Raw genomic sequence first — 22528 nt, forward strand, 5'->3', positions numbered from 1 at the left:
TCTTGAAGAAACTGAGCCTCATTTATTAAAGTGAGCACTGGTTGTCGAGGTAATAGCAGACATAAGGTCCATCCTTTGTACGGGAGAGTAAACATGACAAATGGGGCAGAGCTTGGCGTGATTAAAGATGAAACAAGGATCCATCTTAGCCAAATCTGAAAACTACTATCTACAGCCTTCTTTTAATGGAAGAGAGGCACAACAGCACGGGTCTGCTTTGTTGCAGCTGAGTCTCCCTCTGTTACCCCTATAAATAAAGAGCACCCCTCCTTCCCTCGCTTCTTGGAGCATTTAAAAAAAAAAAAAAAAATCATGTGTTCCCTACACACACACAAACTCACACCCACAGACACACACACTCCATCCATCCGTCCAAGGAATAGTTATAGGCTGGTGGCTGGTCCATGGGATCGGTTTTGAGATCCTCCTTGTGGGATCTGCAGGCTGGCAGAGGAGCTGGAAGAATTAGACCTGATCTTGGTATTTGGTAACTTGTGATCTTTTTTCCATTTCATCCTCCTGTTCTGGAACCAGATTTTGATCTGGCGCTCGGAGAGGCAAAGGGAATGGGCGATCTCGACCCTGCGCCTCCGGGTGAGATAGCGGTTATAGTGAAATTCCTTCTCCAGCTCCAGGACTTGCTGCCTGGTGTAGGCTGTGCGGGAGCGTTTCGGTTCCCCTCCTGAGTAATTGGGGTTTACTGAACAAACACAAAGGAGGAAAAAGAAAAAGAAAAAAAAAGGGGGGGAGGAGAGGGGAAAAAAAGAGCAGAAGAAGAATTACTGAGTTGTTCCTTTAATGGGTCCTCCCCCCCCCCCCCAAAAAAAAGCTTCAAACATTCTTTTGATGGGGGGATATACTAAAAAAAAAATACACCTCAAACCTTCGAAAAATATACGCAGAACCTATCTCCAAATCTCCACCTCCATCCTCATTTCTTGACGTGTATTCCTGTCTAAACGTTTTTATAAGGTCCCCTAGACACATTTTCCATGCCCTCTACGTGTGTATATACACATTTTTATACACACCTCTACTTGAGCATCACTCTATTATCTCCAAATCTTTAATGTCCCCCCTACACACGTGCAAACAGGCAAACACAGACACTCCTTTTTATTAAATATCACACAAAAAAAAAATAAATAAAGGGGGGGGGAGGAAGGGAAAATAGTAAAAGTTTACTCAACCCGCCACTTAAATACAAATTACGAAAACATAAAACTTAACTTATGAAGATTCAACAGCCATAAAAAAAGTAGCCTGCAAGAAATTGGAGGAGGATGGTAACAGAGACTTCAAAGGCACATGGCCAAGCAGAGCAATAAAAATTTATGGAGGATGTAATTATACCGCTCTGCAAACAGGCGATCGTAAATCTCCACGAATGGTTATTTTACAACTGGTGCAATAAGATTTCTACAAGACTTTGAGGTGCTACTTAGTATAAAGCAAAGCCACTTTAGTTCACTTACCCGTGCTTACATGGACTTTTTTCATCCAGGGGTAAACTACCGGCTCTTTGCAAGAGGAATTGGAAGGGCTTTGGTTCAGAGAGTTTTGGCTGCAGGAGGGTGGTGGGCTGGGGGTGACCGGCTCGCAGGGATGGTTTGGCTCAGAGAGGTGGCTCTGCAGTCCGGCCGGAGGATGGACATGACCCCGGGGGGATAACACCGCTGCTTGGTGGCCGGAGCTCTGACAGGACGAGTAGAGCTGCTCCTTGCAGGCTGACCGCGGCTGGTACATCGCTTCATGTTGGAAAGTGCTCTCTCGCCTCTGGCTGCTGTAATATTCCGGCGAGTGATTGGGAAGGTAATCGCTGTGGGAATACTCTTCACAGGGTGGGAACTTGGGGTCCACATAGTTGGAGTTGATCAAAAACGAGCTCATGGCCATTAATTTCTTAGAATTGCACACACGAAAAAAAAAATAATATATATATCTCTCCTAAAATTTATTCCTGTCCCCCCCTTTACTCGTTTTCCTGTTTCGTGAAACCCTCCTACTTACTGTCAAGTGAACAAAGTTGGAGTCCATGTGACAGCGCGGGCCAATGGCGAGGTGCCCTGCGATCCCCGGATAAGGAAATCTGCCCAGCCCGGGCTCTCCCGGGGCCCCGAGCATCCCCGGGGAGGCGGCCGGGGGCGCCCGTTCCCCTCCGGCCGCCCCCGGCCCCGGCGCCGCCGGGCCCCGCCGGCCCCGGGCTCCGCAGCGCCCCGTGGGCGAGAACCGGCCCCCCCCGCCCCCCCCCGGCCCACACCCCTCGGGGGTGTGTCCTGGCTCGGGGCGGGGGGGGGAACCCGGGGAAAGGGGGGGTAGGAAAAATAAAAATCCCCCCCAAAAAAAGGAAAAAAAAAATTTTAAAAGAGAGGGTAAAAATGATTTTTCAGGGGGTTTGGGGCTGCGGGTCGCAGCCGCTGCCCCCGCACATGATCCATGGCGGTCCCTCCGGGTGGTGGTTGCATCTCATTCCGTGCTAAGGTGATACGGGAAGGGACATTGCGCCCCGAGCCTGGCAGAGATGAATAGGGCTTGTTTGGGATCGATAAGAAATTCATCAGCTAATTCGGGGTACCCGGTCTCCTAAATCACATTTAGCTGTGCTCTGAGATTGACTGTTTTCCCACGCACCGATGGAAAAAGGAGCCCGTCCTCCAAGCAAGAAATCAAGGACTTGATGAACAATTACAAAAGCGAATTAGCCCAAGTCCTAATGCATCTTCGCCTCGCCCTTCTTGTAATAAAGAGGCTTTAAAAGCCAGAGCAAACCAGCAGCCTTTCAAAAGCCACCCTTAATTCCTCAAATTCGTGCTTAAACCTAAAACGCGCAATAGGCTTCTCAAAAGCGGCAGGGAAAAAAGCAGTAATTTTTTTTTTTTTTTTTTTTTTTTTTTTCCCGATGTCAGTGCTGAGATTACACAAAGTAAAGCAATAGTGGGATCCTGGCTCTCAAATCGCAGTAATAACGCCCCTGACACACACACCCCCCCCCCCGCCTTTGCAGCTCAGATTTTATCTCGAAGTGATGATAAAGTTTATCGCAGGAGCGCTGGAGTTGAGCTAAGGTCAAATCCAAAGTATTTCTTTTTGGCTATAAACCGATATTCCGGTTAAGACCTTGTTTTCAGCCTTTATTTAGGGTTCTGGGGGTGTGGGTGGCTTTTTTTTTTTTTTTTTTTTTTTTTAATGCCTTCTGGGATTGTGACCTGTAGTGTTTGTGTCAACTACATATTCCCCTAGATACGAATTTGTGACCCAACTTCCTTTACACAAATTCGGATCTACAGGGTACATATAGAAGACAGATGCATCCTCCTTGGTCAGAGATCTTCGCCTACCGCCATAATTATCTTCTGGGGAAAGGGGGCAGGGGTGTAAAGTTTTGTGACTCGAGAGATCAAGAATTAATCTAAAGATGGCTAAAAGATTCACTCTTCAGAGGAAAGACGATTAATTAAAGCACCAATTCAGTACCCGAATAGCTGATACTAGATTAGAAAAACGAGAACTTTTCTACCTTCTCGTCCACACCTTATGCATTAGTATGCTAAAAAAAAATCAGTTCCTGGACTGAATATGTAAGGATAGACGCACAACGAGACTCGAATCCAAATAATTGTCGTTTAAAAGCAAAATGCCTTATCTCCGTCCCCCTCCATCCTGAAACCCTCGTAATTATTCTCTGATACGCAGCGCAAAGATTTAATCCATTTTTCGTTCTTAGAGGTCAACCAAGGTTTGGGTTTATACGTGCGTGTGCGGATAAATTATATAAAAAAAAGAAAGAAACAGATGAAAAGAAATACAGAATGTAAAGGCAGATGGGACGACAGGTTTTTTTTTTAATGACAGGCAATTCTTTTTACAACCCGAGAAAAAGATCAAAGGCGTTTCATTTCCGAAAAAGGGATATAAAGCAATAAAATATTCATACTGTCTAGGTAATGAACCTTCATTCGGAACTAATGAGGGTAGCATCATGTTGAGATTTCGTTTAAAATTACAGTTGCCCAAGAGATTAAAAGTATAGCATCCTCTCCCCCCCCCCCCTTTTTTTTTTTTTTTTTTTTTTGTATTTCAAAAGGCAGAACACTTTTTGGTCAAGTATCTCCCGAATTAATTGCATTTAAATGCCACAGCAGAGCGGCTATGCGAGAAAAGCTGCCTTTCCTCTACACTAAAATTCCTGAGAAATCTCTTACACGTATTTCACAAACTCCTGCATTTCTTTCTACCAAAAATAGTTACGGCCAAGAGGAAATGTGCCGTAGCTTTCCCGGACACAGGGTGCCCCGAGATTTTTCAGGTACTTTAAGGTGAATAGTCGGTTTTCCTGCTAAAACGTGTAATTCCCAGATAAAGAGAAAAACGAAGGCATGCTTTAAGACATAAACCCAAATGTACCTAGGACAATCCCCAAACCATTTTACACGCCTAAGCAAAACCCAGCTTTCCAGCAAAAGCAGCAGAGCCAAGCGAAGGCGCCTTTCGCACAGAGCAGAGAGTTTCCCACCTCCACTTTGCTGCGGAGCAGGCAGCAACTCTAAAATTTACCTTCCCCTCTAAAACCTGCCATAAAAATAAGAAGCCAAATCAAATCTGCTTGTACAACGTGTAGATGGATGCCATAAAATAATTCTACAGAACCAATCCCATTAGAGCTCTTTTTTTCTCTCTCTTAAATTTTATTCCTCCTTTCCAATCCCTTCTCTGATTTATTTTATTGTATTTCCTCGCAGCCGGTACCGTAGCGATCTCCTAACAGAGGAGAGGAGTCTGAATAGAAATAACTAGGCCTATTCCGTATTTTTAACCCCCTCCCACATCCTTTAAAAAAAAAAAAATCCGTTTTAATTTTCCTTCCCAATGACACAAGGGGTTTGGTGCCAGCAAACCAGCACCCCTAGCGTTTACCAGAAATCTTCCCCCCACCACACCTCCAAGAAATCTCCCCCTCACCGCCTCTGATCCCAAATTAAAGGCAGCCCCTCTCTGCCCCCCCCCTCCCCGCACACCTTTCTCCCTTTCGCTGGGAAACCGCCCCACGTCGCGGAAGTTTCTCACAGCAAATTTCACCCGGGCTCTTTTCCATTTCAAAGCAACCTCAGTCAGGAAGGAAGGGGGGGTCGTCTGGGTCCCCACGGCCTGTTCTTCCTTCCCCCCCCCCCCCCCTGCCCCGGGGGGGCCGGCGGAGCCCCCGACCCTCCCCAAAAGCCTCCCCGAGGCACCTGCCAGCGCAGGGGGACTATTAAACGGCTCCTGATGCTGAACGCCTCTTTGGTCACCCCAAAAGAGGGGGCACTAAGCAGGGGGTGCCCCCCCCCACACCCCAGCCCGGCCGCACCGCCCAGGTGTAACGCCGACAGCGGTACCTACCTTGGCAAAACGTGGCTCCTCTCCTCGGAGTAATCCCCGAGGGGTTTAGGACTCTCCCTCAAAACTTGGTAAGGTTTTGCAGGCGGAATCCTACAGAAACCCCCTGCCCCCCCCCGCCGCCCCCCTCCCCAATCCAGCCTGGGCTATTCTGCTCTCTCTTCCCCGTGTTGCTTTTTCAATGAGATTATTTCTCGATAAGAACACTAATTTCTCGCTCTCTTCTTCTTCTCTCTCTCTTTTTTCTCTCTTTTTTTTTTTTTTTTTTTTTGGTGGGGTTTGTTGGTGCCCCCTCCCCCGCTCCCCCAGTATAAACCACTATTGTCCTTAAAGGCGAGCGGAACTGCTCCTGGCAGCGCCAGGAGGCCCTCTGAGCATTTTGGGGTGGGAAACCCGCAAGTTTTGGTATTAATCTCATAGTTTGTCAGTCTTTGTTAAACAGCGAGGCGTGTCCGCAGCGCGGCGGCCGCCGAGAGCCGCGCTGACCCGCGGTTCACCCCGCGCCGCGCTCCCTCCGCGCCGCTCCGCGCCCTCCCCAGCCCCGCTCCGCGCTTGGATTTTAAGTTTTTTTTTTTCTTTTTTTTTTTTTTTTCCCCCCCGGATATATTTCCCCCTCTCTCGGAGATCTCGCTCTCGTTTCTAGCAGCAATGAAGATGGGGATTTTTAAAACTTGAATTATTTTTTTCTCTTTCGGATGCGCAAACCGGTCGGGTTTGTGTATTAAACTGGAATTTCCGCGCCCACCCCCACCCCCCCTCCAGCAAACGGGCAGCGCTGGAGGTCTGAGGTGCTTCTTTAGGGCAGAACCGGCGCCTCGACAGCATCTGAGCTGTATAAATGTGCCGAGGGTGGCTGCAGGGTTAGGTGGAAATCAGCTCACACCTGTTTTGCAACAGGGAAACGAAGATTTAAGCCTTGCGTGGTTTCCCAGCCAGCCTTGTGTATCCTTTTCATTTCTAATAAATAAAAAAAATAATCATATTTTCACCTAAACCCCGTGAAGCAGCAAGCGAGGAGCGCTGGCAGGGACGGGGGGAGCGGAGCATCCCTGCGCGGATTCACCATTTATCTCCGCGTTTACACCACCAGCTCCAACCCCGCGTTTCTCTTCGCGATAAAGAGGTCATATGGAGAGTAAATCGGGATTAAAAAGCGCATACAATTGATTGTCCGGCGAGGAGAAAAAAAAAAAAAAATTTAAAAAAAAAAAAAGGGAGAAGGAAAACCCAACCCTGAGTTGTGTTTGCTGCGCCTGGCTGGTAGTTAGGGACCCTCACCCCCGGGCCAAGCCGAGTCCGCCCCGAGCAAGGGAGATAAATTAGAAATATCCTTGAAAATGATACCTTTAATTTCCTTCCTCTCTCCTCCCCTCCCTCGCTCGCTCTCCCTCCTTACATCTCTCCAAATGAACCCACTTCAAACGAAGACGCAGCCTCGCGTCCCTAAATTGAAAGTTAAACGTTATGATGTAGGAGTGGATATTATAAGGAAAGTTGGGACGTGTTTGTGGGTTGGTTGTTTTTTTTTTTTTTATTGCCGTGAAATTATACCTGCTTGTTTTAATATCCCGAAAACAAATGGCCTTTATTATCCATTACCTGTTCTATAAACCTGGAGTAGGAATGACTGTTCTAGAGAGATAAGTATAGTAATTACAAGGGCGAAGAGATGGATCACCCAAGTTACAACTAAACGGTAGCCCTTATATAGTGATATTTTATAAATACCAAGCAAATTCATGGCAATTAATTAAACCCGAGCCTTATCACGCGAAGCAAAACGCTTTACGTTCTCTTGAATTTCACCTACTCCATGAATATATCCGCATCGGGAAAGCAAATGGATTTTCCAGAATGCCTTTCCCAGGGCTCTAATATTCTCTCTTTCTCTTCCAAGAAAAATGACCCTTGTTATAATTATTTAGTCACTGAAAATATTTAAAAGCCGAGGGGGGAAAAAGGCAAATTTGCAGGGCTCTTTTTTTCTTTTTTTTTTTTTTTCTTTTTTTTTCTTCCCGAAGAGTTTGCCTTGCTACGACTGTTTGCTTAAGAAGCCATTGAAAAGATCTTCCCCAGTCCCAGTGCAAATAATATTTAGAGTTTGGAGGGTTCAAAGTCTGGCAGTGTAGAAATAACTTTGAAATGCCAAGGGAAATATTTATTATATCAGTTCATTAAACTGTTGCAATGACCAGAGTGGAGTCACATTTCAAGCAAGAAATATAAAACATTTCATTCAAATTCCGACGGAAAGCGTGCTGCAAAACAAAATTAGCTACTTTAACCGGACCGAGCGACGAAACGGGTACTTAAAAGCGCCTTTAAATACATACATTGAATTTTTTAAAGCCATCAGTCCATTGATTTTGCCTATATATCATTAGTCTAGATTTCCTACGATTAAGGTAGAAATGCAAACAGTAAATCATGGACGTTATTTCGTGTATTTCTTTTATTTTTTTGGATGAGTATTTGCACTCATACCGAGTACGTATTAAAAAATGTTTGGCGCTGGGGCTGCGGCGCCCGGGGGAGGCGGGAGACAGGCACCTCTCCAAGGGGTTTGGAAGTGTTTCCAAGTAAAGATCTTAGAACACATTTTCACCAACCGTGTCAGACTTTTTTTTTTTTTTTTTTTTCTGTATAATTTAAACCCTATCCAAACAAAATTGACGCTGGAATGAAAATTATTTTTTAACTGCTCGCGTTAATATCCTAGAGGGACCTCCACGTAATTGGATTTAATAAATGCATTTCCCCCTATATTCTGTTAATTCGACTCCAAATAGCGTTTCAGGGGTTATCTTAGAAAAATACTAAGAAGTCGCTCGGCGTTTCCTCACGGGAGACCCAAATCAATCTACCTTATTTTCTACCGACATCCCACCCCAAATCCTGCAGCCCCCCCCGGCTTGTGGCTGAAGGTCGCTCCCACCTCACTATCACCTTCTCCCATCTCTGCCCATGAGCAGAGACTCTTCCTCCCACCTCGCCCCCCTCCCCGCTTTCTTTCTCTCTCTCCCTCTCTCTCTTTTTTCCCCCCCTGACATCAGTCTATCAGGGTTATACACAAGACTGAGTCACGCACAGCGTAAACTTTTGACCCTCAACTTTTTGACCCCTCGAGCTATAATGCTGTACTAACAAGCCCCCCAAGACCAGAGTTACCGTCTACGTCTCTAGAAACTAATGCAGCGCTGATTTCCCTATTTTATTTTACTTTAAAAAGAAAAGTGGGGGAAAAAATCTACATTTCTTCGTGATTTTTTTTCCCCAGGGGAGAACAACAAATCAGAGCTTTGCAAACATTAGATCTTTATCTCCGGATCACCCATTACAGTCTTAGACAGCTGAATTTTTTTCCCTTTGCCCCCCCCCCCCCCCCTTTTATATTTAAAAGAACAGGAGGGGAGGGAAAAAGCCTTAAACCACAGCTGCATTGCGTTATTTGTCTTTTATTTGGGATTTCACCTAGGTGAGTTGTTGACTGCAGTAATTAGCCTGCTCTGATCATTTTTTTCCCTTTTTTTTTTTTGGGGGGGGGGGGGTGGATGTAAAGAGGGAGGTGTTCTATGATTATTTTTGGAGCACCGGAGGGCTCGGCGACGAGCAGCGCCGCGGCCGCCCGGGGGGAGCCGGAGCCCGGCGGGACGCGGAGCTGCGGGGCGGCCGGTCCCGCTCCAGCCCGGCCCGGCTCGGCCCGTCCCTGCTGGCAGTGAACTTGGTCTGAAGCGAGCTCTGCTGGCTGCTTGGGGACGTTACAGGCGAGGAGGCTGCGCGAATCCCCCTGCCCGGGGTCTCCTGTTCCCCCCGCTCCATCCCAAATTCCTCCCTCCCTCCCCGGTTTTGCAAAGTCTCCCTACATAAACAGACCCCTGGTTTGCCACCAAACAAACGTCCTTTACACAAAATCCCAGCGCTGTAATTTGTTTTGACTTGAAGGGTATATATATATATATATGTATGTATGTGTATATATACATACACACACATACACATGTTAAAAAGAGATAAATCAAAGGGAAAAAAACCCTCGTACTAGTCTTATTCTTTCAACGCTCGCTGTCAAAATAGTTTCTTTTTAAAGCTATTTAGGGTAACAGAACACGGGAAAACTATGCCGGGTGGACACCTCTCGAGTTAAGTTATCAACCTCCTTCCAAAGACCACTTATTTAACATTAGGAAAGAATGGGAAAAATCAGCTCGGACACCGAAATAGCCACGCTCTGAAAGAAAATTTCATTCTTAAATCCATTCTGGGACTGGAAAGAGGCCCTCAGAGGAGGAGCCAAACCCCATGAAAGTCTTTTTCGGGTTCCCTAATTGAGGAGAGACCTTTATCGAGAGGATTTTAAATAATCCCGTCAGCTCCTTCCCTTCAGGTCGGACGTGTAAATAAAAAAAAGGAAGAGGTTGGGGCTGGGGGAAAGAAAGAGCAATTTCTCAGCCTGAAATTCAACTGTGGGGGAGGGAAAGGGGTTTGGGGAGTGGAGCTGGAGGGAAGGGGCTGGTTTCCTTCGAGAGCTTTCCCTTCTTGGGGAGGTCATGGGCTATGTGTGTAGGCTGGAGTAATTTACAGGACTACGGCAAATAAATAGGTGAATAATCGGATTCTCCCTTTAAATAGAAGGAAATGCAAGAATTACAGCCCGAGCAGTGCCATTTCTAGTCCCTGCCGCCAGCACATCCCCGCCAAGGCAGATAAGGAGCCACAGCCTCCCAACCTTCATTTTTGTGGCCAACGGGTTAAAAAAAAAAAAAAAAGAAAAAAAGAAAAAAAAAAAGAAAAAAAAAAAGAGAGAGATCCCTTTGGCTTCTCAAAAGCATGATTATCGTATTGTTGGTGTGTGTCTGTATTGGAGCAATATGAACCACATCCAGTCCTTCTCCAGCCCTCCCCCTCTTTTACTGCCAGTCACCAACACCCGGGCAGTGGGACTTGGTAAATTAAAAAAAAAAAAAAAAAAAAGGAGAGGGGAGGAAAGAAGGAAAAAACCCCAACCCTGGAGCTTATGTTTTCCTTAAAAAGGTGACCCGGCAGCCCCTGGGGTCCGTGTGGTGTTGTGATACGATGCTCACCCTCTCCTCCGAGCGAGGAGCCGGGGCTGTACAAGTCTGCTGACCTCGGAATGATCCCTCTTGCCTATGAATTATTGATGAGATATGAGCTCTGATTTCTCTTTTCAGTATGCAAACCCCATTATACTGTTAAAATGGCGATTTAATCGTTTAGAATAGCTTCGCTTTTTTCCAACTCATTTGTGCCCCTTCCTTTTCATTTAATTCTCTTAATTAAATCCTTTAACAGATTTTAATCACTTTTTGTTGAATAAAATAAGACATCATACACATCTGTAACTAGGTTACCTTGGCGAAGTTTGTTTTTGGTGGGGTTTCTTTGTTTTGGTTTTGTTTTTAGTTTGGTCTGCTTGCTGGCTTGGTTGAGTTTTTTAGAACCTGGGTGGGAGGAAATTTTATTTTGTGTTACGCCGTAGTCAGTGAGCAAAGAAGGTCTAAACCGCACAAACTCTTTAAAAAAAAATCCTAAAAAAAAAAAAAAGAAAAGAAAAGAAAGATAAATAAAGCCATGACATTCAAGATGGCCTGACAACGGCATTGCAGCACGGAGCTGCCTCTTGCACTGAAGCGCTCCCCAAACCCCTCCGTGCTGCTCACAAACGCATTTTCCCTCCCATTTATTGCTGAACGAACCTGGGAACCAAATGGCTATTTTACGGGTGAAATGTCATCTTTTTCGCCCCTCAGCAGCAGCCTGGGCATGGGGGTCCCATGCCCGCCCTGGCACAGGGCCCTGGGGGGTGCCCCAAAAGCCAGCTTGAAGGGGGCGACAATTAATACAGATGCTGAGCTCGGCTCTTCCAGTCTGTGCAGCCTGGGCTGGCTCTTGTGTGAGAAGTAGCTGCCTTTGGGTTTGGGCTTTTTTTTTCCTTCCTAGTACCAGCGAGGTTTAGATGCTGTTTACTGAACGAAATAGGAAACCCTCAGGGATGGGGAGAGGCTAAAGTGACATGACGGGGGGGAGCAAAAAAAGGGCAAAAGTGGTTATTGTTGCACCCATTTTTAGTAAGTGAGAGATGCTGTGAGCCAGGTGAGGTCAAGGGGAGGCTCCTCTAGGCTGTGGAAGACTTTGCATTTTGGGGGGCAAACAGCCCCCATCTACCCAGGCCATCCCCAGACTCAGTTTTGGAGAGTCTTTAAATCAGGGGCTTTCCCCATCTGTACCCAGAGTCATGGCATAAAGGTCTGTGCAACTACAGGTTAAAAAAAAAAAAAAAAAAAAGATACTTTCCTTCCTAAGCAGTAATCATGTCCTAGAGATTCTCCTTATTCTTAGACCCAATATTAAAGCATTTTGTATTTATTCTGTCTTCTACAGCTACAGAAGAACTAATTGTCCCATGCCTGATGTACGCCATTAAAGTGAGAGAAATGATGAAAAATGCAAAGGAAAATCCCCGCCTACCTGCACGGTCAGAGTTCCATTTTCCTGTTTACTCTCCTTATACTTCCTTTTCACCAGCAACAGGGAGATTTTTTTTTTTGTTTCTTTCTTTAAAGGATGGAGGGGGGAAGCCTGTGCTAAGCCTGTGACCCCTTCCAGGCTGTAAAATGGTAGACAATGATACCTCCTTATGCCTCACAGGAAGCTGGAGGTTAACACCATGTAAGGGAAAAGAAAAATCCCCAAGTAAACCCCCCAAAATCCAGGTTGTAAAAAAACCAAAAAACAAAAACAAAAAACAAACCACAAACCATAACCAAACCCCAACCAAAAAAACGTGCTACATGACGCAAGTAGAAAGTAGATCTCGTGGGCAGAGAGGACGTGGTTTCTTGTGAGCAATGGAAAGGAGAGGGAAACATGATATTATCATGCCAGCAACAAAATCCAGTCCCTGTTCCTTTGCTGTGACACAGGCCTGGTGCCATCCCTGTGCGGAGGATGCTCAAATCAAGGGGGTGGCACAGGGTTGTTACCTCTTGTCACCCATACAGGCATCTCCTCCTTGCTGCAATGTCCTGTACCCAAACTGCATTGCAAATTCCCCTAGGTCTGGCTATTTTGATCTGCTTTTTTTTTTTTTTTTCCCCTTGAAATAACATGCTGCATACACCAAGATATTAGGAATGGTGGTACTTATGAAAAAAAAAAACCCACACCCTTGTGCCTCCTGTGATCTGAATGAATTTGGAAGCAAAGTTTGCCCTGGACTATCTAAAAAATGAGTATCTTTGGGTGAGGATTGGATAGTGATGCAGATGATGGATAGGGAAGAGGTGGGTGGATGGATGGATAGATCTATGGATATATGGATGGATTAATATATTTTGGAAACACAGTGTTTGTGGGTACATGTGTGCATTGAACATATTTTCAAACATACATTCAGGCGAAGAGATGACACTTTTCTTGCCTAAATCGCTCGTTATCATTTGAATCAGGAGAAATTATTTCTAGCCGCCAGAACAGATCAGAAAGGTAAGAATTCGCAGGCCATCACTTGATCTAACCCCGACACGATCACACACCTCTCCCCACATCCCCTCTCCTCCCAACGTTTCTAACCCCGTGCAGACAAACCGCCTGCAGCCTGTCGTGTTTGTGCGGCAAAATTCACCTTTAAAGACCATTCCACTGAAGCCCTTTAGGATCCCGTAAAATATCTTTATTATCAACCGAAAAGCAGGCGTCCAGCTTACTAAAAGATTAGGGAGAGGCTGTTCAGCATAAAACCAGTCTGCTGAATAGGAAAGGCTCCGGGCACCCTGCTTCCCTTTCTTGAATTTCCAGCTTTTGCATTTGTGTTTACAGGTTTTCAGAGCAGAGGTTTTTCGGGATTGCACTGGCCACCCTCTGACTGCTCAGGGAGAAGCCAGAAGTTCAAATGATGATAGCAAAGATATTAGGAGACACATGGAGCAGGACAGGAAAAACAGCCCAAGGAAGGAAAAGCAATCTCCAAAGTGTGCTAAAGGGGGACATTCTGCTTTGTGTAAAAGAGACGGACATGTGTCCACCAAATGTTGTCTTACCGTAAAAAGGAGGGGGGGAAAAAAAAAAAGCAGCTTGTGACTGCTCCAAATTCTAGAAAAACCCCACCCCCACCCCCTACCTCCGCTTTGAACTTTTTTATTATTATTATTATTATTATTATTATTATTATTATTTAAGGAACGAGGGGAGGGGGGATAGATGGGAGTTGGTTCAGGTATGGACGAAGTGTCCCCCCACCTCTGCTGCAGATGTGGCGACCGAGATTTTAAAAAAACCCAACAAACCAAACAAACAAAAAAAAACCCTAAGCAACCTCTCCAGGTTTTTTTGTTGTTGTTGCTCTGCTTTGCTTCTATCTGCTTTATTTTGCTGTATTTTGCTCTATCTGCGCGGCCGCGGAGCCGGAGCCTCCGGCCGGGGCCACCTGCCCGCCCCACCCCGGAGCGGGGGGACGCAGCCCCCGCCGCAGCCCCTCGCCCCCCAGCCACGGCAGGCTCTGCTCTCTGCCCTTCCCCGCTAACTTGTTTATTTTCCCAAAGAAAAAGGCTGCTGCCTGCCTTTTCCAGAATGATGTTACCCTTAGAGAGGGAGAAGGAAATCTGGGAGGTATGGGTGGGTTCAATAAGGTTCGGAGGGTCCGTACGCAAACTGCAGCCTCTCTGATTATTTTTCTGTAGCACTTCAAGACAGGCTGGAGACATAACAGCGGTCATTCAGTGTCTCCATATGGTAGAAACGAACTACGGAAATACGAGGACACTCGTTCGTATTATTGGGGGAGGAAAAAAAAAAAACCAACCCAACCCGAAACCCAATAGAAAAAAAAAAGTAAAAGGGGGGGGGAAGAAAGCAAGCCCTGGGGCAAAAAACCCCAGTCTCCACACAGGCCGAAAGGAAAAACAGAAAAGTGCACACATTTCTTTGGCAAGCAGGTGAAAATAATTAAAATCAAAAGGTGTTAACAACCTGAAGAGCACAGACAGAATACAGCTAATTGAAATGCAAAGGCATGGGCCCGATTTGTGGCTATTTGCGAGCAGTATAAACCACACGGAATCCCCTCCGATAAACGAGCAAGAGTCTTTTTACATGGCGAAGGACAAAACCCAACTTTGTCTGAAGTACACATGTCCCCCGGCAAAGACAGGATGGAGTTTGCCTTGTGATGATAATGAATCTGTACAGATCCTCTATTTCTCCCGCTTCCACAAAGTTTACTTGCGGGCCTCGAAGCTCTGATGGAAACGTAATGCAATTCCAGCTCTCGGGAGGATAAGAATTAGGACCTTCCAAAAGTGAGAAATAAAGCTCTGAAAGAGAGACAGACCCTCTTTCCTCCCCGCTCAGCCTTTAGCCATATCAACCCTTTAAAATAGTTTAAGCAGATAATATTTCAGAAGAACTTACTTTCAGGACTCCAGTCTATTGGCTCTCTGGACTGAAAACTGGACCCGCAAAACATGTTCCCTGCAATTGCAACGTTTATCTCATCTGGAAAAGTGCTCACCCATTGCTGCCCCTTACAAGCCAAACCAAGCAGTTAAAGTGTCACTTAACATTCTAGAGAATGTGAAATATATTGTACATTGTCAACTCCCCAAAACCATAAAACTAACTTTATGGACCTCACGTGACTTTTGAGAGCCAGTGAGGGGTATCTGTCTGAGGTCTGGGCGATTTTTACGATCTAACTTCTAGATAAAACCCTATCCATTTGACATCTAAATGTCATACCCACTTTTGGCATAGTTTGCTATTGGTAAAAAAAAAAAAAAAAAAAAGAAAGGAAAAAAAAAGAAAGAAAAGAAAAGAAAAATATCAAGGGAAGGCGAGCAAATGGTTTGGGATCTGACAGTCCACTTCACATCCCTCTCAAAATCACTTAAGAAGTACCTAAACAGTGGGAGATTAAGTTTGGTAAGTTTTAAGCTCCAACTTTACTTGCTACGAACAAAAAGCCTAAGCTGTATTGTAGAGATGTCAGTGGCGTTTTGCCAAATCGAGCGACTTTAAACCGGAGTATCTCGTGCCTTGTTAGATTCCCTAGGTAGTGAAATGGCAACATTTGCCATCTTTGATGATGTTAAATTATCTGCAGCCAAAATGACTCGTTGTAGTGTCAGTAGTTACAGAGCTGTGAGCTGTTATTTACATGTTGAGCCAGAGACTGGGAGGTAAAAGCAGTAAGCACGATAAGCCGAGGACGAGAGGTAGCGAGAGAGTCCAGCTTAGCACAGAAATGTATTATCTCTATACATGGTAGATATATCTCATAAATGTACCTATACAAACACACAGATCTGTAATTCTATAGAACACAGTTTTCCGTGGACATTGATGCGGATATAAATACCTCTCGCTTTGAAAGTGTGCGTCGTGTATATCTATATCTGACAATTCCTGAAATGCACGTAAATCTGCCGGGGAAGCGTTTATACCGTGTTATTGCAACTTGAAGTACTCGAAACCAGTTTGTCCGATACGGTGGCGTGGGGGGGGGGGTGTCTGTGTTGGTTTGGGGGAGACGGCGTTTGGGGCAGTGAGGAGGGTTGTGGCTGATTCCCGTGCGGTGCCAGAAGGGTGTTTGATGTGAGTATTTGGTGTTTCTGAGCTCCCAAGGAGCTGCCCAGGAGAGGCTGCAGCTCTGCTGAGAGCTCCCAGCACAGGCTCAGCTCCATGCCAGGCATCTCTCCGGCTTCAGCATGTGCTGCAAATCTCAGAGGTTGTGTAAAAAGTGCAACTGGGAGCCTTTGTGAATAGGAGAAACGTTTATTTGACTTCAAGTAAAGCTACAAACAAATACAAAAAGCTTATTGGCAAAGTACTAACAGGCAGCTAGACATGACAGATGCCATTTTTACACATAACATTGCATTCACTCTGCCCACTACAAACCGTCTATTAGTCACATCAGAAATATTTCTAGTATTTACAAACATTAGAGCACTCTATTGTTGGTCCGATTTTATACATTATTTTTTTTTTCATAGTGAAGTTTACCCACGTCTAAGAGTACATCTCGGAATTAGCCTGGGACTAGAAATCCTGGCCTGAAGTTTGAACTAAAACACAGACTGGACAATTTTAAGACAGAAAGATACAGAGCTTTTTCTTTTTTTTTTTTTTTGTTTTTTTTTCCTTTTCTTTTTTCTTTTTTTTTTTTTTTTACATTTTTGTTTGTTTTTTTAGTTTTTTTTTTTCTGCGACTGTAGTGCAGGAACCCCCGATTTTAGCTTAGGCAGAGAAGAACTCACCCAAAAGCAGTAAACTCAGGAAAGGGGAAAAAAACCCAACAAATAAACAAACAATCGTATCTGTTCTCAATTTATAAATAAGTTATAACATTCAAAGGGCTGACATAAAACATGCTAGCTTTCCAGAAAGCATCAAGAGAGCACGGACACATACATTTATAAGAACAACAAGAGCATGAGGAGCATCTGGAAATAAAATTTAATTAATTTTTTTTTTTTTTTTAAAAGAACAAATAACCGAAACACGACATGAACTCAGTCCTGGGATAACGGTACCATACGCGTTGTTTTAGAATATCAACAACATGCCAAAAAGAAGGTGCCTCACTGTACAGTACTCCGAAACTAAGATCTGCGGCGCTTTATTTATTTATTTACGTATTTCTTTCTCGTCTCCTCTTCTTTCCTCGACATTCCTCCTCTAGAATTTATGGCTGAAAGGCGCTGCCCGCCGAGGCTAAGCTCATGCTTTTCAGTTTATTATCCTTCTTCCATTTCATCCTCCTGTTCTGGAACCAGATTTTGATCTGGCGCTCGGAGAGGCAGAGAGCGTGAGCGATCTCTATTCTCCTCCTGCGGGTGAGATATCTATTGAAGTGGAATTCCTTTTCCAACTCCAGGGTCTGGTAGCGAGTGTACGCTGTCCTCGCCCTCTTACCGTCTGGTCCAGTCATGTCTGAATAACACGGACAACAGCGGGGTTTGGGTTTTTGCTTTCTGCTAGGATTTTTGTTATCCTTAAGGCTATTTTTTTTTTTTTTTAATACCGAGGTAAAATATTCGCCGCCTTTGAGCAGCTAGGAAAGCTGCTTATTCCCCAAATAACAGCTCCCCCCCCCTTTCTCGCACACCCCCAGACACGTGTAAAAACCCCCCACCCTTGGCCCCTCTAGAACCGACATTTGCAACTCAATATTCATAATTTAACTGGAGAGGCGAGCTCTTGAAATCTCCCTTTTTCTGCCTCTGCCTGGGTGTTTCTGGGTCTGTTTGCAGGGGCATCTGGTTTAATGCTGCTCTTTTCTCCAGGAGAAAACCGGGGGGGGGGGGGGGGGGGGGGGGGCTCGCTATTCCCCTTGTATCTCCTCGCAATTTTGGTTTTGTCAAGAGCAGATTGTCAAGAATACACTCAGCGAAATAAGAGTAGGGAAGACTGAGAGACCCATCTGTGCATATAATGCCATTTTAATGGTCAATTCTTTCCTTTCCTCTCCCCCCCCAGGACTCCCCCCTTCCCTCAATTTTTAAATTACCTTCTCCCACCATCCACATAGAGCTAAGGGCTTGAAATAAGCGCGTATTTCGCGACGAGAATAGCGAAACTAAAATAAAATCGCCCCCCCTCCAGGCGCCAGAGGCAGCTTTAAAGCAGCGACCAGAGCGAGAAATACAAAAGCAATAAATAGCTGCGTTTCTGATCAAAGCGCCTCCACCGAATAAAAGGAAGGAGAGAAAAAAGGGAGCGGGGGGTGGGTGGGGAGGGAAAAGGGGGGGAAAAACACAAGAGAAAAAGAGAGGAGTGTGCGAAAATAAACAACAACAACGACAACGACGGAAAAAGAAGTAGCTGTACCATGGCTAATGTGAAGTTTCCTCATCCAAGGGAATATCTGAGGTGCCTGCCCTTCTGTTGCTGCGGTGGAGGTTGCGATGGGCTCTGCCTGCGCTCGGGGGATGCTGCTGCTTATTGGAGTGCCCTCGTCGGCTCCCGAGGACGCGCTGGTCTCGTCTAGTTCTGTGAAATTTGTGTTGGTGGTGCTGGCAGAAGTAGCTTGGTCGGAGGGGGACGGGGCGGGTTTGCCTCCGTGGCTCTCGCTGTTGGAGCAGGGAAGGGAGTCGGGAGAAGATAAGGAGCAGCTAGACGCCTGTCTAAACCTGCTCTCCTGAGCTGGAGAAGGGAAACCGCGGGAGCTCTCCCCCACAGCCCCAAAGTGACTAGAGGAGGCTGAGCGGTTGATGCTAAGGTCCATCCCATTGTAGTTGTAGCCATAAGAGCTGGAATGCATGGTGCTTGAATCTCTGTAAGAACCGTTCATGGAACTGCTGGTCCCATAATTTAGTAACTGATAGTCGGGGCCATTTGGGTAGCGCCCTGAGAACGAGTTTACAAAGTAAGAGCTCATTTGGGTTATTTTGGAGGGCTTGATTTGTGGCTCGTGGTCGTTATAACCCTGTGCTTGACGATTTATGATGTATTAATGAATTATAGCAATGCACTGTACTTCGTTTTTGCTATGTATGCGGCCAAATATGGGGGGAGGGTGGGGGTGCGTTTGGGAATCACGTGCTTTTGTTGACCAGTCGTAAATTCTCACTGATGACCTCAAGAGGTAATTCATGCTCTATGGTTACAAATAATGACGATCGCGGAGTCGTTTAGGCCCAAGTCGGTGCGCGGCGCCCCAAATCCCCGGGCGCGCCGGCGCCGCGTTCGCCCCCCACCTTGGCGGAGCGCGCCACCTGCCGGCCGCGCGGGGCCGACGCACCGCACCCGCGGGGGGGGGGGCCCCGCACCCCCAAACCCACCCCCGCCGGCCTCTGCTCCGCGTTCCCCCCCCCTCCCTCCCCCTCTTTTATTTTCCTTTTCCTTCCTAAAAATCAACGGAGAGATGAAAAGCGGGAGGGGGGGTGGGGTGGGTGGGAAATCCTGCCGCGGCTCGCGTGTCCGCGATCCCCGCGTGGGTCTTCTCGCCCAGCTCCTTTTCTTTATTAAACTCTTAATTTCTTCCTTTGTAACATCGCCGGGGCAGTTGGAGAGGCAGCGAGGGATGAGGTGTCGGGTCGCTGGGAGGCCGGGCAGTCTTCTCGGTTAATATTGGAAGCGGGGGGGGATGAGGCGAAGCTGCTGCGGGGGCGGAGGGGGGAGCGTGGCCGCTTGGGTTTATTTCGCGTGGTTATGGTCAGAAAAGTCCCGGTTTCTTGCACGCTGAGTGTGGAGCCAGCGATGCGGTCACACCTGAATTCTGGAGGGGGGGGGGGGAAGGGGGGGGGGAAGGAATAAAGGAAAAGAAGGGAAAGTCCAGCCGGTGGAACTGGTTGACAACGTCGCTTTTAGGATATTCTCGTTCCTGAGCGTTTCGCGTCCTCTTTGAACACAGCGTTGTGCTACGTGGTTTTTCCTTTCCATTTGCTAACCTGCAAGGAATATTGGGGAGCAAAAGCACTCTGAAATCGGTAAAAACGTTGTGAAAGAGCTGTGCTTTGTTAAGCATTACTTTCTCTCTTTTTTTTTTCTTCTTTTTTCTCTCTCCTTTTTTTTTTTTTTTTTTTTTTCCAAGGCAGTTTAGGAATTTCATATGCTTGTCTGCAACTCATTGGAAATTATGCGCCATATTGAAAGTGACATATAATTATAATAATTACGGGCAATGAAAAGCGTGGCAATAATAGTAAATGTCCTACAGCTGTGAAGCTTCTGCATGAATTGATTTTAAAAGTGACTGACATTAAACCAGCTTGTGGCACGGGGGAATGCATTCATACATAGGTATTTCTTGTGGGTAGTGGGGAAAGGGGATGGGAGGCAGGAGATACTGTTTCATCGCGTTTTCCCCCTGTGAAGCTGCAGAAAACGGTATCCGAAATAGGCTGGGCTTGTCGCTTGCTTCCAGTCCTAAATCCCCAGCAGAAAAAGCACTTCCTTTCGTTTAATTCCCAAAACCCAGGAAAAGTTTGCTATTTGCATGCAGGAGATTCCTCTTTGGTACAGAGCAGAAACGTTCCCCATCCCATCCCTAGCAAAGTCAGCCTCTCAAAAGGAGCCATTGAAAACGCTTTCAAGTGAAAATAAAAATCCACTCTTTTTTAAAAGAGCTCGTTAGGCTTAGTTTAGATTTTTCCACCTTCCCCCCCCCGCCCTTAAATGGAGGCTTTATTCCTGGAGCTGAGAAGCTACTCGTTTCGCAGGGCAAATTCCCTTGAAATCTGGACTTTTTTGCAATACACTTCACTTTGATTTGGGGATATGAAGTAAGGGACCAGATGTTTGAAAGATGCTAGGCAAATGTTAGGTATCTTTGGTAGATAAATGAGAGCATATTTTTGCCTGTTTCCTTGATTTATTATGTATATGGCGAGCGTTTCGTCATAACTCTTTGTACTGTAACAATAAAAAAGAGCGATACTAGAGCAGAATGTCAGCGAGGAAATACTATTGGTGAAAGGTCTTCCATTTAAGATTAGACAAAAAGAGGGAAAACCAGATTTATCTCTCCACTGTAACTTCCGTGTGCTTGGAGTTGCTTGTCCTTGCAGATTAGAAGCCAGTGTCATACAGAGAGAAGCAAGGCTCTCTTTACAACCCTCTGCTCCTTAAGAATGGCAAGTTCCCCTGGAAAAGGGAAAGATAATAATAATAATGATAATAATAATGACAGGGTGGTGTGCGTGAGATCGAAGACTTTGTTTTTATTAGAGAATTCCATGTTCATACCTAAGACAAACTTCAAACACAACACGTAAAAAAAATTAATAAAATATAACTTTGTTGTTGCTTTTGCATCCTTTTAGGTAGTACTCGTTCTTTCAGTAGATTTCCCCTAAAAAAAATAAAAAAAAGAAAGAAAGAAAGAAAAAAACAAAACCAAAACCCCAAACCAAACAAACCTAATTACAAAGACCCCAGGGCTTGATTAATTTACCAAAGGAGGAAAAAAAAAAAAAAAAAAAAAGAAAAAAAAGAAAAAAAACCCTATGTCAACCGTGCATGAAACATTTTTACAAAATTAAGACAATAAACACCCCAAATGACATATATTGCAGCACTTCCATTAAATACAAGAGTTAGCAGATTACTAACAGTGACACCAAGGGTAGAAACACGGGTAGGAGTCCTTTTTTTTTTTTTTTTTTGTCTTTTCTCTTTCCCTTTCTTTTCCTCCTTCTCTCTCTATCTCTTCGCTTTATTATTATTATTATTTCATTTCGGGGGGTGGAGTGGGAGGGGAGGGAGGACTAGGAAGGAAAAAAAAAAATTAAAAAACGCAACTAAGAGCCTGATTTTTTTTTTTTGTTTTGTTTTTTTTCTGGACACAACAGATCACTGGGAACACGAGTCCATGGCATTGGTGGCCCAAACTTTCTAGCTGTTGCCGCTGCTGCAGAGGGCTTGTCCCACCAATGTGCAGGTTTTCCCTGTCCTCGCAGCCAGCCCACACCCCCCTCATCCTCTCGGCTCTCACACACACTCACTCACTCCCTCTCTATTCTTTCTGTGTGTTTTAAATAATACTTTCACTCCGCCGTTTTCTCCTCCTCCTCCTCCGCGCTCAGTTGCGAGGAGTTGAGCAATTTATTCTCTTTTTTCCACTTCATCCTGCGGTTCTGGAACCAGATTTTGATCTGCCGCTCCGTCAGGCAGAGGGAATGGGCGATCTCGATCCGCCGGCGCCGGGTCAGGTAGCGGTTGAAGTGAAATTCCTTCTCCAGCTCCAGCGTCTGGTAGCGGGTGTAGGTCTGGCGGCCTCTGCGGCCGCTGGGCCCGAAGGAGGAACCTGTGACACCCGCAAAAAATAAAAGGAAAAAATAGGAAAAAATAGAGGGGGGGGAAATAGGAGGGGGGAGGGGGGAAGGAAGGAAGGAAAAAATAAGGGAGGAAAGGAAAAAGAGGGGAGAGCCCTGAGGTTTAGTGGCTCCGTGGAGATGCTGGATAATCCGCGGGGATGCTACGCCCCGCACCGCGGCTGGGTGCGGAGGGGTGCGTGCCCGCTCCCCTGCTCTCCAAAAGCTTTGGCCAACCCAAAAATAAGCCCCATCGCGGTCAAGCCCTCCGTGCGCGCAGGGAGGGCTCCCTGGCCGGGCCGCACCCGCGGAGGATCCGCAGCCGCGCTGCAGGCAGCCGGGCAGAAGGGTTAATGCTGAACTTGCCAGACTGCAGGCAGGGC

At 45.9% G+C, this 22528-nt stretch overlaps 4 protein-coding genes and 1 long non-coding RNA gene across 13 annotated transcripts in view; 1 reads left to right on the top strand and 4 right to left on the bottom strand.

Annotated features, from left to right (window-relative positions):
• On the bottom strand, positions 1-14925 carry HOXB4 (homeobox B4). Of its 3 annotated transcripts, none has more exons than XM_075774974.1 (3): positions 14800-14925; positions 1476-1902; positions 1-700 (listed from the first exon to the last, which is right to left on the bottom strand). In XM_075774974.1, exons 2-3 carry the CDS (start codon positions 1894-1896, stop codon positions 384-386), a joined length of 738 nt encoding a protein of 245 aa, XP_075631089.1. In that variant the 5' UTR covers positions 1897-1902; positions 14800-14925; the 3' UTR covers positions 1-383. The 3 variants fall into 3 exon arrangements, with proteins under 3 accessions (XP_075631089.1, XP_075631090.1, XP_010309028.2); XM_075774975.1 differs by lacking the exon at positions 14800-14925 and adding an exon at positions 5377-5432; XM_010310726.2 differs by lacking the exon at positions 14800-14925 and adding an exon at positions 2011-2238.
• HOXB3 (homeobox B3) overlaps positions 1-22528 on the bottom strand; it is a 57968-nt gene that overhangs the window by 26968 nt on the left and 8472 nt on the right. For 3 of the 5 annotated variants that reach the window (XM_075774968.1, XM_075774973.1, XM_075774967.1), the window contains exon 1: positions 14800-14937. The exons of 1 other annotated variant lie outside the window; for it this stretch is intronic. The gene's annotated coding sequence lies outside the window, so the exon portion shown is untranslated. Of the gene's footprint in view, positions 1-5376; positions 5482-14799; positions 14938-22528 lie in introns of those variants that run through there. One more of the 5 variants, XM_075774970.1, reaches the window with a different exon arrangement.
• LOC142604983 (uncharacterized) overlaps positions 11318-22528 on the top strand; it is a 17236-nt gene continuing 6025 nt past the window's right edge. Inside the window, exon 1 of one of the 2 annotated variants that reach the window (XR_012838809.1) lies at positions 11318-11866. This is a non-coding gene — a long non-coding RNA (uncharacterized LOC142604983). Of the gene's footprint in view, positions 11867-15119; positions 15310-22528 lie in introns of those variants that run through there. The other variant, XR_012838810.1, reaches the window with a different exon arrangement.
• On the bottom strand, positions 16086-19078 carry HOXB5 (homeobox B5). Its single transcript, XM_075774959.1, has 2 exons — positions 18220-19078; positions 16086-17322 (listed from the first exon to the last, which is right to left on the bottom strand). Exons 1-2 carry the CDS (start codon positions 18767-18769, stop codon positions 17075-17077), a joined length of 798 nt encoding a protein of 265 aa, XP_075631074.1. The 5' UTR covers positions 18770-19078; the 3' UTR covers positions 16086-17074.
• Positions 21034-22528, bottom strand: part of LOC104641271 (homeobox protein Hox-B6) — a 9966-nt gene continuing 8471 nt past the window's right edge. For both annotated transcript variants that reach the window (XM_075774977.1, XM_075774978.1), the window contains exon 3: positions 21034-22138. In XM_075774977.1, coding sequence (XP_075631092.1) covers positions 21879-22138 — 260 coding nt within the window. In that variant the 3' untranslated portion in view covers positions 21034-21878. The remainder of the gene's footprint in view (positions 22139-22528) is intronic.

The sequence above is a fragment of the Balearica regulorum genome, chromosome 24 (genome assembly GCF_011004875.1).
Source record: "Balearica regulorum gibbericeps isolate bBalReg1 chromosome 24, bBalReg1.pri, whole genome shotgun sequence".
NCBI lineage: Eukaryota > Metazoa > Chordata > Aves > Gruiformes > Gruidae > Balearica > Balearica regulorum.